The following is a 14,996-nucleotide window of genomic DNA, read 5'->3' on the forward strand; positions in this document are numbered from 1 at the left end:
GTTGTGGAAGTGGTTGTGCTTGGGTGTATCAATGTTATAACAGTATGTGATGTATACTGTTAATTTTTGTGTGAACAGAGCCCTTAGACAGTATGCCACTATTGTAAGGTTCAGACTCACATAGCATATTTGCATTAGTGTGTGTGTGATTGATTTCCGTTTTGGCCTCTGCTGTATAGAATAGAGAGAGGGGCTTTTCCTGCCAGGGATCCTGGGCTCTACCTCTCTCTCCTTTGCTTACTCCTTTCTCTTTCTTTGTCTCTTTCTCTCTCTCCTCTTTCTCCTCTCTCCTTCCTCTCCTCCCTGTTTGTCTGTAGGATCAGCAGTAAGTGGATGTTTGAATCATGCATGTAGTAATTTGATGGCTTGGGGCCATGACAGGGGAAAACTGGGTTTGTCTTCAACTCCTACATCACGAAAGGGTTTGGCTTTGGAATGGGATGTTATGTGTTGTAGAGTAGGTCATCATGACATGGATGAATGACGAAGCGTCATGGAGTTCAGATAAAGAATAAAGACTGGTTTCTTTTGCTTTATAGTGAAAATATTGTAGAATAACACTAGCATATAGTCCCCGACTGGCACTTTGGGAAAGGTCTTTGTCATCCTGGACAGCAGCCCATGTGAGGCCACTGCTCACAAGCCCTGGGGGCAGAAAACAGCCAGATGCTACTCATTTCAATGCCATTGAAACACAGTTGAAGTCGGCTGGTTTACATACACTTGGGTTGGAGTCATTAAAACTATATACACATATATATATATATATATATATACACACACACACCTCTGCAAGCTGCAGGAGATAGTCAGGAGCTCTGCAGGGGAGAGGTGATTTGGAGAAAGATAAAGAGGGGCATAACTAAGAGAAATGGATTAGTATAAAAAGGAAGAGTACACAGGATGAGAATAGAATATAGCTCGAGGTCTCAGTAGTACCGCATTGGTTTTACCTGACTTCTACTGGTTCTATCCATGAGACACGGAGAGAGGGATGATATCACCATGTTTCTCAGCTCAATTTACTCATCACGATACACACATTCTCTCTCTCGCTCGCACGCTCTCTCGGTCGCTCTCGCTCGCACGCTCTCTCGGTCGCTCTCGCTCGCACGCTCTCTCGCTCGCACGCTCTCTCGGTCGCTCTCGCTCGCACGCTCTCTCGGTCGCTCTCGCTCGCACGCTCTCTCGGTCGCACGCTCTCTCGCACGCTCTCTCGGTCGCTCTCGCTCGCACGCTCTCTCGGTCGCTCTCGCTCGCACGCTCTCTCGGTCGCTCTCGCTCGCACGCTCTCTCGGTCGCTCTCGCTCGCACGCTCTCTCGGTCGCTCTCGCTCGCACGCTCTCGCTCGCACGCTCTCGCTCGCACGCTCTCTCGGTCGCTCTCGCTCGCACGCTCTCTCGGTCGCTCGGGCACACTCTCTCGGTCGCTCGGGCACACTCTCTCGGTAGCTCGGGCACGGGTCAGGTATTAACTGTTAGCTTAATTAACTACACATGCATGCATACAGGTACCTGCCAAAATAATGGAAACACTTGAGTAAATTAGGGATACAAAGTATATTGAAAGCAGGTGCTTCCACACAGGTGTGGCTTCTGAGTTAATTAAGCAATTAACATCCCATCATGCTTAGGGTCATGTATAAAAATGCTGGGCAGGCTATTTTTCTGACTACCATGGCTATGAGCCCATAGGAAGACAATGCCTCCATCCACAGGACACGAGTGATCACTGAATGGCTTGAATAGCATGAAAATTATATAAACCGTATGCCATGGCCGTCTCCGTCACTAGATGTCAACCCAATTGAACATTTCTGGGAGATTCTGGAGATGTGCCTGGGACAGCGTTTTCCAACACCATCAACAAAACACCAAATTATGGAATTTCTCGTGGAAGAATGGTGGCGTGTGTGTGTGCATCTGTGCTTGTGTGGGTGGGTGTGTGTCCTCTAACACCCCCTTGGGGACACCAGGAAGCTCTCCTCCCTAATAACACTAACACTTGCCCTAATGCCACCACACTACCTCAGGAAGATGAAATATATGTTTAATGAGCTCCCCCAGAGACCCACTCACTTTGATTGACAGCAGAGGTGCCCCTGGTTATTACTTTCGCGTGCGTGTCCACCCGTGTGTTTGCAGACATTAGAGCAGCTCTCAACATACGAAACCTTTTATTAAAGCAAGATGTGGCATCTGTGTTGGGTTCGTTTAGGAAATGTTGGATTGCCTGCTCTGCTTCCTGGAAGGGTAGAGCTTTGTCACGGAAAACCGCCCTGATTAGACACGGTGACCCTCCGAGAGCCAATCGGATTAGTTGTTTGTGCTGGAGCGTGCGGCGGCATGATCATCGATGACATGGTTCTGGAATGAGTTCCAGGGGGTTCTAATGAAACCTTTTGGACTGCTGACAGCCTAGTTGGTCTGTCTTCCTCATCTCCACTGATATTCTTCCCTCACTCATCTCTCTCTCCCTCCATCTACAGCACTATAAACAGAGAGGAGACAGTGTTGAGGTCTAATTGGGCTGTAGTGAGGGACCCCCCCACCCCCCGGAAACAGTATAGGAGGCCTCTAGCACCTTTTCTCTCACCCCCTTTCCCCTTCTTCCCCTGCATTCTCTTACTCCCTCACTCCATCTCCCATGCATCCACTCACATACTAACGCTTCCAACACACCAACAGCGTTGTTGCGCAAAATAGTACGCAGCATCATCTGGATATGTGTGCAACAAAGTTCAACATTCACCTTCTGCGACCATTTCTGCCAAGCCGTCTACGCATACAGTTTGATGTATACGTTCGATATAGCCAACGTATGCACCACACCGAACACACCGCAACTGCCTCTGCAACGCAATGCTGCAAGGCAAACGCAGCGCTTTCATTGGAAATGAATGTAATTTTGGTGGACCAAAATGCAATGACGCTGTCGGTGTGTTCGAAGCATTACAGCATCTCACCCTCCCCCTCTCTCCCCTTTCTTCTACTTCTCCTTTCCCCCATCCCCCCTTCCTCCTCTGTACCCCTCCCCACCTCTCTCTCTCTGCTCCTGAGCGGTAGCCACATGCCTACTGTTTGCTGTGCAGCCTCTCTCTCTCTCTCTCTCTCTCTCTCTCTCTCTCTCTCTCTCTCGCTCTCTCGCTCTCTCGCTCTCTCGCTCTCTCGCTCTCTCGCTCTCTCGCTCTCTCGCTCTCTCGCTCTCTCGCTCGCTCTCTCTCTCGCTCTCTCGCTCTCTAGGCCCAGTGAAGGCTCCACAGAGCAGAGCTGTTTCTAGGTCACGCCAGTCTTTTATGGATAATAAAAAGGAGTCTGCTTTAAAGGGAATTATTTATAGTGCTACAAGCGAACCGCTCTAGCTCACACATTCTCTCTCATACCCCATCTTTCTCATTCATTCTCTCTGTCTCTTCCTCCCTCTCTCTCCCCCGTTCTCAAATTGTCTCATTCTCTCCGTTGTCCCCCTGCCTCTTGGTCTCCTCTCCGCTCATTGGGCTGGGTGGGTCTCAGACTGGAGATGAGCTAATGGTGGAGCTTGTGTGGTCTGAGCAGTACTGGTGTGCAGTAGGCTGGGGTGAGGAGAAGAGGATGGGGAGGGCTAGATTAGCCAGAGAGAGGCCTGTTCAGGGATAGCTGCTCTGCTATAGCTGCCTTCTGTGGATGGAAATGGATAGAACGTCTGGTAGGGAATCTAAAGCCGTGTTCACATTGGCAGTTTGAGGTGACTCAAATCCAATTCCTTTGAATATCTGAATCGAATCTGTTCTTTATCCTGCAGCCTGAACAGCCAAAAAGAACATGGAAACAGATAGTTCAAGCCACAGTCAGATACAAATCTGATTCCTGGACATGCGACTTGTCTGAACGGTCAAATCTGATTTATTTGTTCAAGTGGTTTTTAGACTGTAATTTGGCAAATCTTGTTGCTTGCTAACTACTCTGACAGTTTGACAAGAACATGTGGTAGGTAGCTAACTAGCTTGTTAATTGTATACAAACAAATTAGTGAATTTGCTAGAAAGCTAAACAGCTACCTAGCTAGGAAGGTGACTGCTGTGGTTAACCAAAAAGGTCTAGTTTTGGAACATCTTTTAGGCTTTAAAAGTGTTCTTACACTATGATTTTGAACATTCTAAGCAACTTGGAAACGTGCCTTGCTCAAGGGCACATCAACTGATTTTTCTCTGGGATTTGAATCAGCAACCCTTCGGTTACTGGCCCAACGCTCCTAACCACTAGGCTACCTGCCGCCCACTAGGCTACCTGCCGCCCACTAGGCTACCTGCCGCCCACTAGGCTACCTGCCGCCCACTAGGCTACCTGCCGCCCACTAGGCTACCTGCCGCCCACTAGGCTACCTGCCGCCCACTAGGCTACCTGCCGCCCACTAGGCTACCTGCCGCCCACTAGGCTACCTGCCGCCCACTAGGCTACCTGCCGCCCACTAGGTTACCACCTTAGCTTGCTACATAACTTCTGAGTGATAGGAAGCACCAGCACCACCACCAATCAGCTTACACCTCTGCGTGCACACCCATAATTTCTATGACAACTAGCAAATGACTGCTGTCTCAACACACACATCCGATTAGGTCACTTGTAACTTGATGTTTGGGCAGACAGTAGTCCAAAACGGATTTGAAAACCCCTAAACTGATTTGTGCATTAAGGCCTGCGTTGTGAACAAGGCTTAGTAAAGGCTGGCTTGGAGGGATTGGGATGAGGTTGTTTGTGATTTCAACTCATTGACATGCATGGATGAAGGTGTCACCATGAATAGACCCAGTAGAGAGGGAGAGAGAGAGACACCAGAGACTTCGACATCTTGCATGGACGTTTAGCACATACCTCAGGAATCCAGCATGTTATAAGTGATCCTAAAACAGGGTGAAAATAATGTAAGGGAAAAGTGCAGGGGGAGGAGATTTAAATGGGTTTTTAAATCATGATTCAGCAGAAGAAAAGGGAAAGGGGAGTTCAGCGTTCAGTCAAAAGTAACACCAGGCTGACTGCTTAACACTAGCTCAACACTAAACCTTCATATTAGGAATGTGCTCTTAATGTTTTGTGCACTCAGTGTATGTTGGAAGATGTATGTGACTGTGCAGGTTATAATAAACAAATGCATCTTGAGACTATATTTACAAGGATTTACCACACTTTTCATGTCAATTCATCATCTCCAATGCAGGTCACTCTAGTCTTGATCTCGAACCATGAACAGGACTCCAATCTACAAGGTACACTGGCCCAAGTCCTTACATGGCCATGGCTGACACTGGAGTATGATTATTATAATCAAGAATGTGACTTCAATATCCCTCCTTGCATCGTTACTGTAATGGCTTTCAGGAGATACAGATTCCATCTAATTTACTTCATGACTTATTAAGAATGATCTGATTTATGGCACTGAAGTGATTCTGATGATTACTGTTGTACAGTAATATTAAGGAGTGCTTTATCAGGATCAGTAGTATGTGTGTTTATCATTTCAATAATGGATCATTTTTGGTTGTGTGTGTGTGTGTGTGTGACAGTAAGAGGATTATAAACAAGTTTAATTAATGACTGGGAATACTGTCTCTCTTCCGTCTGCATAATAGTCGGACCATTTCATACCATTATTTTAGTAATGACACACACACACACACACTTAGCAAGGGGTAAATGAAGGTGAGTGGGATTACTGTGTGCCAGCAAGGCAGCAACAGACAGACATCCTACATTTCCAGATTAATCTGGTCGACCTTCCTCTCCTGTACTGTCCTGTACGGTCTGTTTAGCCAGCCATGAGGCTCTAGCAGGACTTGCTTCATCCCTCTCTGTCTCTACCTCCATCACCCTCTGTGTCTACAGTCTTCATCCCTCTCTCTCCCTCCCTCTGTCTCCAACCATTTAGGTCTGGTAGCCCTCAGTGGTCCTGTCTCAGACTCTGGCTGTCCTCTCTCTCCTCTCTGCAGGGTTCTCTCTCGCTCTCTGCTCTTCTCTCTTTGCTCTTCTCTTGTTCCCTTTCTCTTCCTTCGCTCCTCTTTAATCTCTCTCTCGCTCGCTCTCTATTTCTCTCCATCTTGAGGCTCTCTCTTGGCATGTGTTAGCGAGCTCCACACAGCCTTTCTCTGTGACAGCCATCCTCTCTCTTGGGTGATGGAGTGAGGTGGCTGCCAGCCACAATTAGTAAATCAAATCTCATTTTATTGGTCACATGCGCTGAATAGAGGTGTAGACTTTACATTAAATGCTTACTTATGAGCCCATTCCCAACAATGCAGATTTAAAGAGTAAGAAAAAGATTAGCAAAAAAGGTAGGAAATAGTAACGCAATATACATTATATATACAAAAGTATGTGGACACACCTTCAAATGAATGGGTTCGGATATTTCTGCCACACCCGTTGCAGACAGGTGTATACAATCGAGCACACAGTCATGCAATCTTCATAGAAAAACATTGGCGGTCGAATGGCCCGTACTGACGAGCTCATTGACATTCAATGTGTCACTGTCATAGGATTCCACCTCTCCAACATGTCATTTCGTCAACTGTAAGTGCTGTTATTGTGAAGTGGAAACGTCTAGGAGCAACAACCGCTCAGCTGTGAAGTGGTAGGCCACACAAGCTCACAGAACGGGACTGTCGAGTGCTGTAGCATGTAAAAATCGTCTGCACTCAGTTGCAACACTCACTACCGAGTTCCAAAATTCCTCTGGAAGCACAGAAACTGTTTGTCGGGAGCTCCATGAAAAGGGTTTCGATGGCCGAGCAGCCACACACAAGCCTAAGATCACCATGCGCGATGCCAAGAGTCAGCTGGAGTGATGTAAAGCTCGCTGTCATTGGACTCTGGAGCAGTGGAAACTCGTTTTCTGGAATGATGAATCATGCTTCACCATCTGGCAGGCCGACGGACGAATCTGGGTTTGGCGGATGCCAGGAGAAAGCTACCTGCCCGAATGCAAAGTGCCAACTGTAAAGTTTGTTGGAGGAGGAATAATGATCTGGGTCTGTTTTCATGGTTCGGGCTAGGCCCCTTAGTTCCAATGAAGGGAAATCTTAATCCTACAGCATACAATGACATTCGAGACAGTTCTGTGCTTCTAACTATGTGGCAACAGTTTGGGGAAGGCCCTTTCCTGTTTCAGCATGAAAATGCCCCCATGCACAAAGCAAGGTCCATACAGAAATGGTTGGTTGAGATCGGTGTGGATGAACTTGACTGGCCTGCACAGAGCCCTGACCTCAACCCCATCGAACACCTTAGGAAGGAATTATAACGCCTACAGCGAGCCAGGCCTAATTGTCCAACATCAGCACCCAACCTCACTAATGCTCTTGTGGCTGACTGGAAGCAAGTCCCCGCAGCAATGTTCCAACATCTAGTGGAAAGCCTTCCCAGAAGAGTGGAGGCTGTTATAGCTGCAAATGGGGACCAATTCTATTTTAATGCCCATGATTTTGAAATTAGATGTTCAATGAGCAGGTGTCCACATACTTTTTGTCATGTAGTGTACAAGGAGTACCGGTACCTTGTCAGTGCACGGGTAAAGGTTTGTTGAGGTAATTGAGGCAATATGTAAACTCAGCAAAAAAAAGAAACGTCCCTTTTTCAGGACCCCGTCTTTCAAAGATAATTCGTAAAAATCCAAATAACTTCACAGATCTTCATTGTAAAGGGTTTAAACACTGTTTCCCATGCTTGTTCAATGAACCAGAAACAATTAATGAACATGCACCTGTGGAACGGTCGTTAAGACACTAACAGCTTACAGACGTTAGGCAATTAAGGTCACAGTTATGAACTTAGGACACTAAAGAGACCTTTCTACTGACTCTGAAAAACACCAAGAGAAAGATGCCCAGGGTCCCTGCTCACCTGCGTGAACGTGCCTTAGGCATGCTGCAAGGAGGCATGAGGACTGCAGATGTGGCCAAGGCAATAAATTGCAATGTCCGTACTGTGAGACGCCTAAGACAGCGCTACATACTGGCTACAGGGAGACAAGACAGACAGCTGATCGTCCTCGCAGTGGCAGACCACGTGTAACACCTGCACAGGATCGGTACATCCGAACATCACACCTGCGTGACAGGTACAGGATGGCAACAACAACTGCCCGAGTTACACCAGGAACGCTCAATCCCTCCATCAGTGCTCAGACTGTCTGCAATAGGCTGAGAGAGGCTGGACTGATGGCTTGTAGGCCTGTTGTAAGGCAAGTCCTTACCAGACATCACCGGCAACAACGTTGCCTATGGGCACAAACCCACCGTCGCTGGACCAGACAGGACTGGCAAGTGCTCTTCACTGACGAGTTGCGGTTTTGTCTCACCAGGGATGATGGTCGGATTCGCGTTTATCGTCGAAGGAATGAGCATTACACTGAGGCCTGTATTCTGGATCGATTTGGGGGTGGAGGGTCCGTCATGGTCTGGGGCGGTGTGTCACAGCATCATCGGACTGAGCTTGTTGTCATTGCCTGCAATCTCAAAGCTGTGCGTTACAGGGAAGACATCCTCCTCCCTCATGTGGTACCTTTCCTGCAGGCTCATCCTGACATGGCCCTCCAGCATGACAATGCCACCAGCCATACTGCTCGTTGTGTGCGTGATTTTCTGCAAGACAGGAATTTCAGTGTTCTGCCATGGCCAGCAAAGAGCCCTGATCTCAATCCCATTGAGCACATCTGGGACCTGTTGGATCGGAGGGTGAGTGCTAGGGCCATTCCCCCCAGAAATGTCCAGGAACTTGCAGGTGACTTGGTGGAAGAGTGGGGTAACATCTCACAGCAAGAACTGGCTAATCTGGTGCAGTCCATGAGGAGGAGATGCACTGCAGTACTTAATGCAGCTGGTGGCCACACCAGATACTGTTACTTTGGATTTTGTTCCCCACATTGTTCAGGGACACATTATTCCATTTCTGTTAGTCACATGTCTGTGGAACTTGTTCAGTTTATGTCTCAGTTGTTTAAACTTGTTATGTTCATACAAATATTTACACATGTTAAGTTTGCTGAAAATAAACGCAGTTGACAGAGGACGTTTCTTTTTTTTGCTGAGTTCACATGTAGGTAGGGTTAAAAGTGACTAGGCAATCAGGATGTATATAATAAACTGTAGCAGCAGCGTGTGAAAGTGTGTGTGCATAGCATCAATTTGATGTGTATGTGTTGTGAGTGTGTGGGTAGAGTCCAGTGAGTGTGCATAGAGTCAGTGCAAAAAAACATCAACATAATAATAAAGGAGGTCAATGTAAATAGTTTGGTTAGCCATTTTGATTAACTGTTCAGCGTTCTCATGGCTTGGGGGTAGAAGCTGTTCAGGAGCCTTTTGGTCTCAGTCTTGGTACTGCTTGCTGTGCGGTAGCAGAGAGAACAGTCTATGACTTGGGTGGCTGGAGTTTTGACAATTTTTAGGGCCTTCCTCTAATACTGCCTGGTATAGAGGTCCTGGATGGCAGGGAGTTCGGCCCCAGTGATGTACTGGGCCGTACACAGTACCCTCTGTAGCTCCTTGCGGTCGGATCTCAAGCAGTTACCATACCAAGCGATGATGCAGCCGGTCAAGATGCTCAGTGGTGCAGCTGTAGAACTTTTTGAGGATCTGGGGACCCATGCCAAATCTTTTCAGCCTCCTTGGGGGGGAAGAGGCATTGTCATGCTCTCCACGACTGTGTTGGTGTGTTTGGACCATGATAGGTCCTTAGTGATGTGGACGGTGAGGAACTTGAAGCTCTCGACCCGCTCCTCTACAGCCACGTCGATGTGAATGGGGGCGTGTTCGGACCCTCCGTTTCCTGTAGTCCACGATAAGCTCCATTGTCTTGCCCACATTGAGGGAGAATTTGTTGTCTCCCTCAACGTTCCTGTAGTAGAGAGATTCCCCACAAATCAAAGTATTAGACAGTGAAGACACAGCCAGTATCTGAGGAGTCTGTGCAGAATTTGTGGTATTAGTCTCACCTCATGGATCTATTCAGAGAATGAATTCTATGGCTCTATCTCCTCTCAGGGAATGGGAACAATAATCCCGGCAGTTTAGCTGGAGTGTATGTCTATCTACTGCCATAAAAGCAGCAGTGTGAATAGAAATGGGATTCTCTTTCTAAATCTAGTTAATCACTCCAGGCTTTAACCTCCTACGTAACATAGTAAAACGGTGATGCCGTTCTCTCGCCTCTCCACGTCTCGGCGCCAACAGCACCTGTGACCAGGTGTGAAGAGTTCCACCTCGTGTCCTAGCCCTCTTCTTCCCTTGGCTCATGTAGTTACAGATTACGATTCAGAAAACTTTAATGTCCTCAGATGCAATAAAATGTATATTAAAAAAATCACAACAAATAGCAAAGGATGTTTACAAGCAAGTAGGTTGAGTAAGTGCAATTTCAAAATAGGCTGCATTGCAAGTTCTGAAGTGCAATTAGTCCAACATTTTGTTAAGTTGTAGAATTGCATTTGGAATAAATGAGTACTTGGCCCTATTTTTTTTTCTCTCTAGGAAGTATGTACCTGTGGCCAGAGGGAAGGAGCTGGAATTTGGGGTGGAATGGGTGGGAATAGTCAACCGCTATTTTATTCGCCTTCTGCAGGGCTCTGCCCAGGTAGAGAGATGACCATTCTTGTTGCTGCCCATGATTTTTCCTGACTATCTTGCCCAACCTATTTTTCTGTGCGACCTTGATAACCAACCGGTCAAGCAGTAGAACAAAATGCTCTCAATTAATGATTTATAAAAGAGAATCATGATGGTTAGGTCAACATTAAAAAAGTTCATTAGGAAATAGTCTCTGTTGGCCTTTCTTAAAATTAGCATCAGTACACTGATCCCAGGACAGCTTGTTGTGAATGACTAGCCTAAGGTATTTGTACTTCTCCACTTTCAATGGGCTCACCTTTTATCAGTGATGGTGTGTGCATGGTAGACTTCCTTCGAAAGTCAATCACCATGTCCTTTAGTTTTTTGTGTTATTTTTCGAGTTTTAGATTTAGTCATAATTTAGAGCCGGTCCGTGCTCGGTCTCATCCCCTTTGAGGAGACTGACCAAAGCAGTGTCGTCAGCATATTTGATCAGGTGGCACCCTGGGAACTGGCTCCAGTGTTTCAGGACACAACCACTTGTGTTATCAGTCCCCAAGCTCTTTCATGCTCCAGTGCTTTTGAACACTCGATGTACGACTTCCTCATTGATGACAAGTGCACTCTTGGTTGCCATGACGTCCTCCTCCAGACAGGCTGGGGGAGCGGGGCCGCCCCTTGCTTCAAAGCGGGTGAAGAACTAGTTTAGTTCATTGGCTGTAGAGAGCAGCACCTTCTCGTCCGGGCAGGGTTCGAGACGTTGCCTCCCTTTAAAGGTGGTGTTTGTCATATTCTTAATGCCCAGCCAGGCAGACCAAGAGTCTCCCTGTGACAGTGTCTGTTGCACCTTGTACTGGCATCTCTCCTTTTTTATCTCTTTGTTCATCTCTCTGTACCTCCTTTCTTTTGAGTTACGACAGTATGAATGTGAAATATAAACATACTGGCGCAAGTGCTGGTCAAAAAGAGTATGTGGCTGGGATGTTTTGATGCTGTGTTCTGGTTTCTATGTCTGACGGTCTTTCTCTCTGTTTCCCTCCTGCAGGGCCTTGTACACATATGAGGACAACAGCAATGATTTGACACTGGCATCATCAGGAGGTAAGCTAAATCTATCATATATTCGTCCATCCATCCATCTACACTCATAAATGTGATGTTTAATACTCGTTACTATCGTGGAATGGAAACAAAACATGAAGCAGATTTAAGTTCTTTAGGAAAACAGCCCTAATGTTTGAAACATTGTTGTCATCCAGGGTCACGTTTATTTATTTTCCAATGTGTATAGCACACAATATACACTGCTCAAAAAAATAAAGGGAACACTTAAACAACACAATGTAACTCCAAGTCAATCACACTTCTGTGAAATCAAACTGTCCACTTAGGAAGCAACACTGATTGACAATACATTTCACATGCTGTTGTGCAAATGGAATAGACAAAAGGTGGAAATTATAGGCAATTAGCAAGACACCCCCAATAAAGGAGTGGTTCTGCAGGTGGTGACCACAGACCACTTCTCAGTTCCTATGCTTCCTGGCTGATGTTTTGGTCACTTTTGAATGCTGGCGGTGCTTTCACTCTAGTGGTAGCATGAGACGGAGTCTACAACCCACACAAGTGGCTCAGGTAGTGCAGCTCATCCAGGATGGCACATCAATGCGAGCTGTGGCAAGAAGGTTTGCTGTGTCTGTCAGCGTAGTGTCCAGAGCATGGAGGCGCTACCAGGAGACAGGCCAGTACATCAGGAGACGTGGAGGAGGCCGTAGGAGGGCAACAACCCAGCAGCAGGACCGCTACCTCCGCCTTTGTGCAAGGAGGAGCACTGCCAGAGCCCTGCAAAATGACCTCCAGCAGGCCACAAATGTGCATGTGTCAGCATATGGTCTCACAATGGGTCTGAGGATCTCATCTCGGTACCTAATGGCAGTCAGGCTACCTCTGGCGAGCACATGGAGGGCTGTGCGGCCCCACAAAGAAATGCCACCCCACACCATGACTGACCCACCGCCAAACCGGTCATTCTGGAGGATGTTGCAGGCAGCAGAACGTTCTCCACGGCGTCTCCAGACTCTGTCACGTCTGTCACATGTGCTCGTGCTCAGTGTGAACGTGCTTTCATCTGTGAAGAGCACAGGGCGCCAGTGGCGAATTTGCCAATCTTGGTGTTCTCTGGCAAATGCCAAACGTCCTGCACGGTGTTGGGCTGTAAGCACAACCCCCACCTGTGGACGTCGGGCCCTCATACCACCCTCATGGAGTCTGTTTCTGACCGTTTGAGCAGACACATGCACATTTGTGGCCTGCTGGAGGTCATTTTGCAGGGCTCTGGCAGTGCTCCTCCTGCTCCTCCTTGCACAAAGGCGGAGGTAGCGGTCCTGCTGCTGGGTTGTTGCCCTCCTACGGCCTCCTCCACGTCTCCTGATGTACTGGCCTGTCTCCTGGTAGCGCCTCTATGCTCTGGACACTACGCTGACAGACACAGCAAACCTTCTTGCCACAGCTCGCATTGATGTGCCATCCTGGATGAGCTGCACTACCTGAGCCACTTGTGTGGGTTGTAGACTCCGTCTCATGCTACCACTAGAGTGAAAGCACCGCCAGCATTCAAAAGTGACCAAAACATCAGCCAGGAAGCATAGGAACTGAGAAGTGGTCTGTGGTCACCTCCTTTATTGGGGGTGTCTTGCTAATTGCCTATAATTTCCACCTTTTGTCTATTCCATTTGCACAACAGCATGTGAAATTTATTGTCAATCAGTGTTGCTTCCTAAGTGGACAGTTTGATTTCACAGAAGTGTGATTGACTTGGAGTTACATTGTGTTGTTTAAGTGTTCCCTTTCATTTTTTGAGCAGTGTATATACCATTTTTATGTATGTGTCCAGTATGAAGGAAGTTAGAGGTGGTTTCGTGAGTAAATGCTAACTAGCATTAGCGCAATTACTGAAAGTATAGCAGATACCTATAGAGCCAGAGGAGCGCATATTAATCCTGTTGTAGAATTCATTGTGGTCAAAGGAACGACTAAAATGAATGAGTCACAGCAGGTCAAATAAACAAGTCACTCGTTTATTATGACATTTGAAAAAAAGTTGTTCAAAAATAACGAATTGTTTGCGAACTGCACATCACTACCACCAGCTTGTTCTTTTGCCAAAATGACTAGCTAAGTTATAATATACAATCTTAGTGTTAGGCTTTCACAAGGCAATTCAGAGAAACAGATGGTAATTTTGGTGCTCATAGAAAGGACTCATGAGTGCATTCAGCTGCGTGTTCCATGGTGAATTGTCTTCACAATAGACAAACAGGCTCATTCAGGGTATGATGCCATGTCATCTTGTAACTGTACATCAAACATAGTGATCATAAACATTGATACTGTATATGATAGGAGTTTTATGACATCGAAATGTGAAGTGCACATTTGCACTCACTGTTGTCTGGCTTGCTTGTGTGACATCAAAGTAGTATTTATTATAATCCTCAATGTCTCATCTTTCAAAATACATCGAGTCCTCTTAATTTACAGCATTTCCCTCAGTCAAACAACAACAAATACGCAAAGTTGCCCAATTAGGGTGAGGGATGGGGCTCAAGTTCAGAACATCTGTGAGTCAAAACCCATACGGTGCTGTGAAGCACACAACCTGAGCTCTGACATCATGGGGCGGCAGGTAGCCTAATGGTTAGATCGTTGGACGAGTAACCGGAAGGTTGCAAGATCGAATTCCCGAGCTGACAAGGTACAAATCTGTCACTCTGCCCCTGTTCCTAGGCCGTCATTGAAAATAAGAATTTGTTCATGACTGACTTGCCTTTTTAAATAAAGGTAAAATAAAAAATGTATAGCATGTTCAGCTACTGCGATCCAATTTAGGCGCTTATCGGTACCCAAATCTGCCATTATCAACCTGTGTGTGGGTGTAAAGAGCCTGCAATTGACTAATAGAGGTTGGAGGTTGGTTCACAGAGAAACAGAGGTTGGAACCAAAAATGTCTAACTTGGACTCATCGGATGTGTTTCTCGGCCCAAGCAAGTCTCTTCTTATTATTGGTGTCCTTTAGTAGTGGATTCTTTGCAGCAAAGGCCTGATTCAGTCAGTTCCAGTACTATGTTTACAATGTGCAGGGATACTGGAGTGATAGAGGTAGATATGTATACAGGTAAGGTGACTAGGCATCAGGATGTATGATAAACAGAGTAGCATTATATTTGATCTTTGTCTGGAGGGAAATGTGGCAGTAGAGGGCATACTTATTAGCTTTGAGGCCTCCATTGAAAGTGACAGCCAGCCATTGTTTTTGGTGTTAAGATAAAAACTATTCCATTAGGAATGCCTTAATCATTAGTTATTATTCCTGTTAATGAAAGTGTTCCATATCTCAGATACACAGAACAGTACCTG

The 14,996-nt window shown here is 46.5% G+C and overlaps 1 protein-coding gene across 8 annotated transcripts in view; it reads left to right on the forward strand.

The window, feature by feature from the left end:
* The window catches only part of LOC139531953 (drebrin-like), a 105,939-nt gene that overhangs the window by 69,299 nt on the left and 21,644 nt on the right, over window positions 1-14,996 (forward strand). For all 8 annotated transcript variants that reach the window (XM_071329004.1, XM_071329034.1, XM_071329014.1 and 5 more), the window contains exon 2: window positions 11,625-11,680. In XM_071329004.1, the coding sequence (XP_071185105.1) occupies window positions 11,625-11,680 (56 nt within the window). The remainder of the gene's footprint in view (window positions 1-11,624; window positions 11,681-14,996) is intronic.

The sequence above is a fragment of the Salvelinus alpinus genome, chromosome 1, assembly GCF_045679555.1.
Source record: "Salvelinus alpinus chromosome 1, SLU_Salpinus.1, whole genome shotgun sequence".
NCBI lineage: Eukaryota > Metazoa > Chordata > Actinopteri > Salmoniformes > Salmonidae > Salvelinus > Salvelinus alpinus.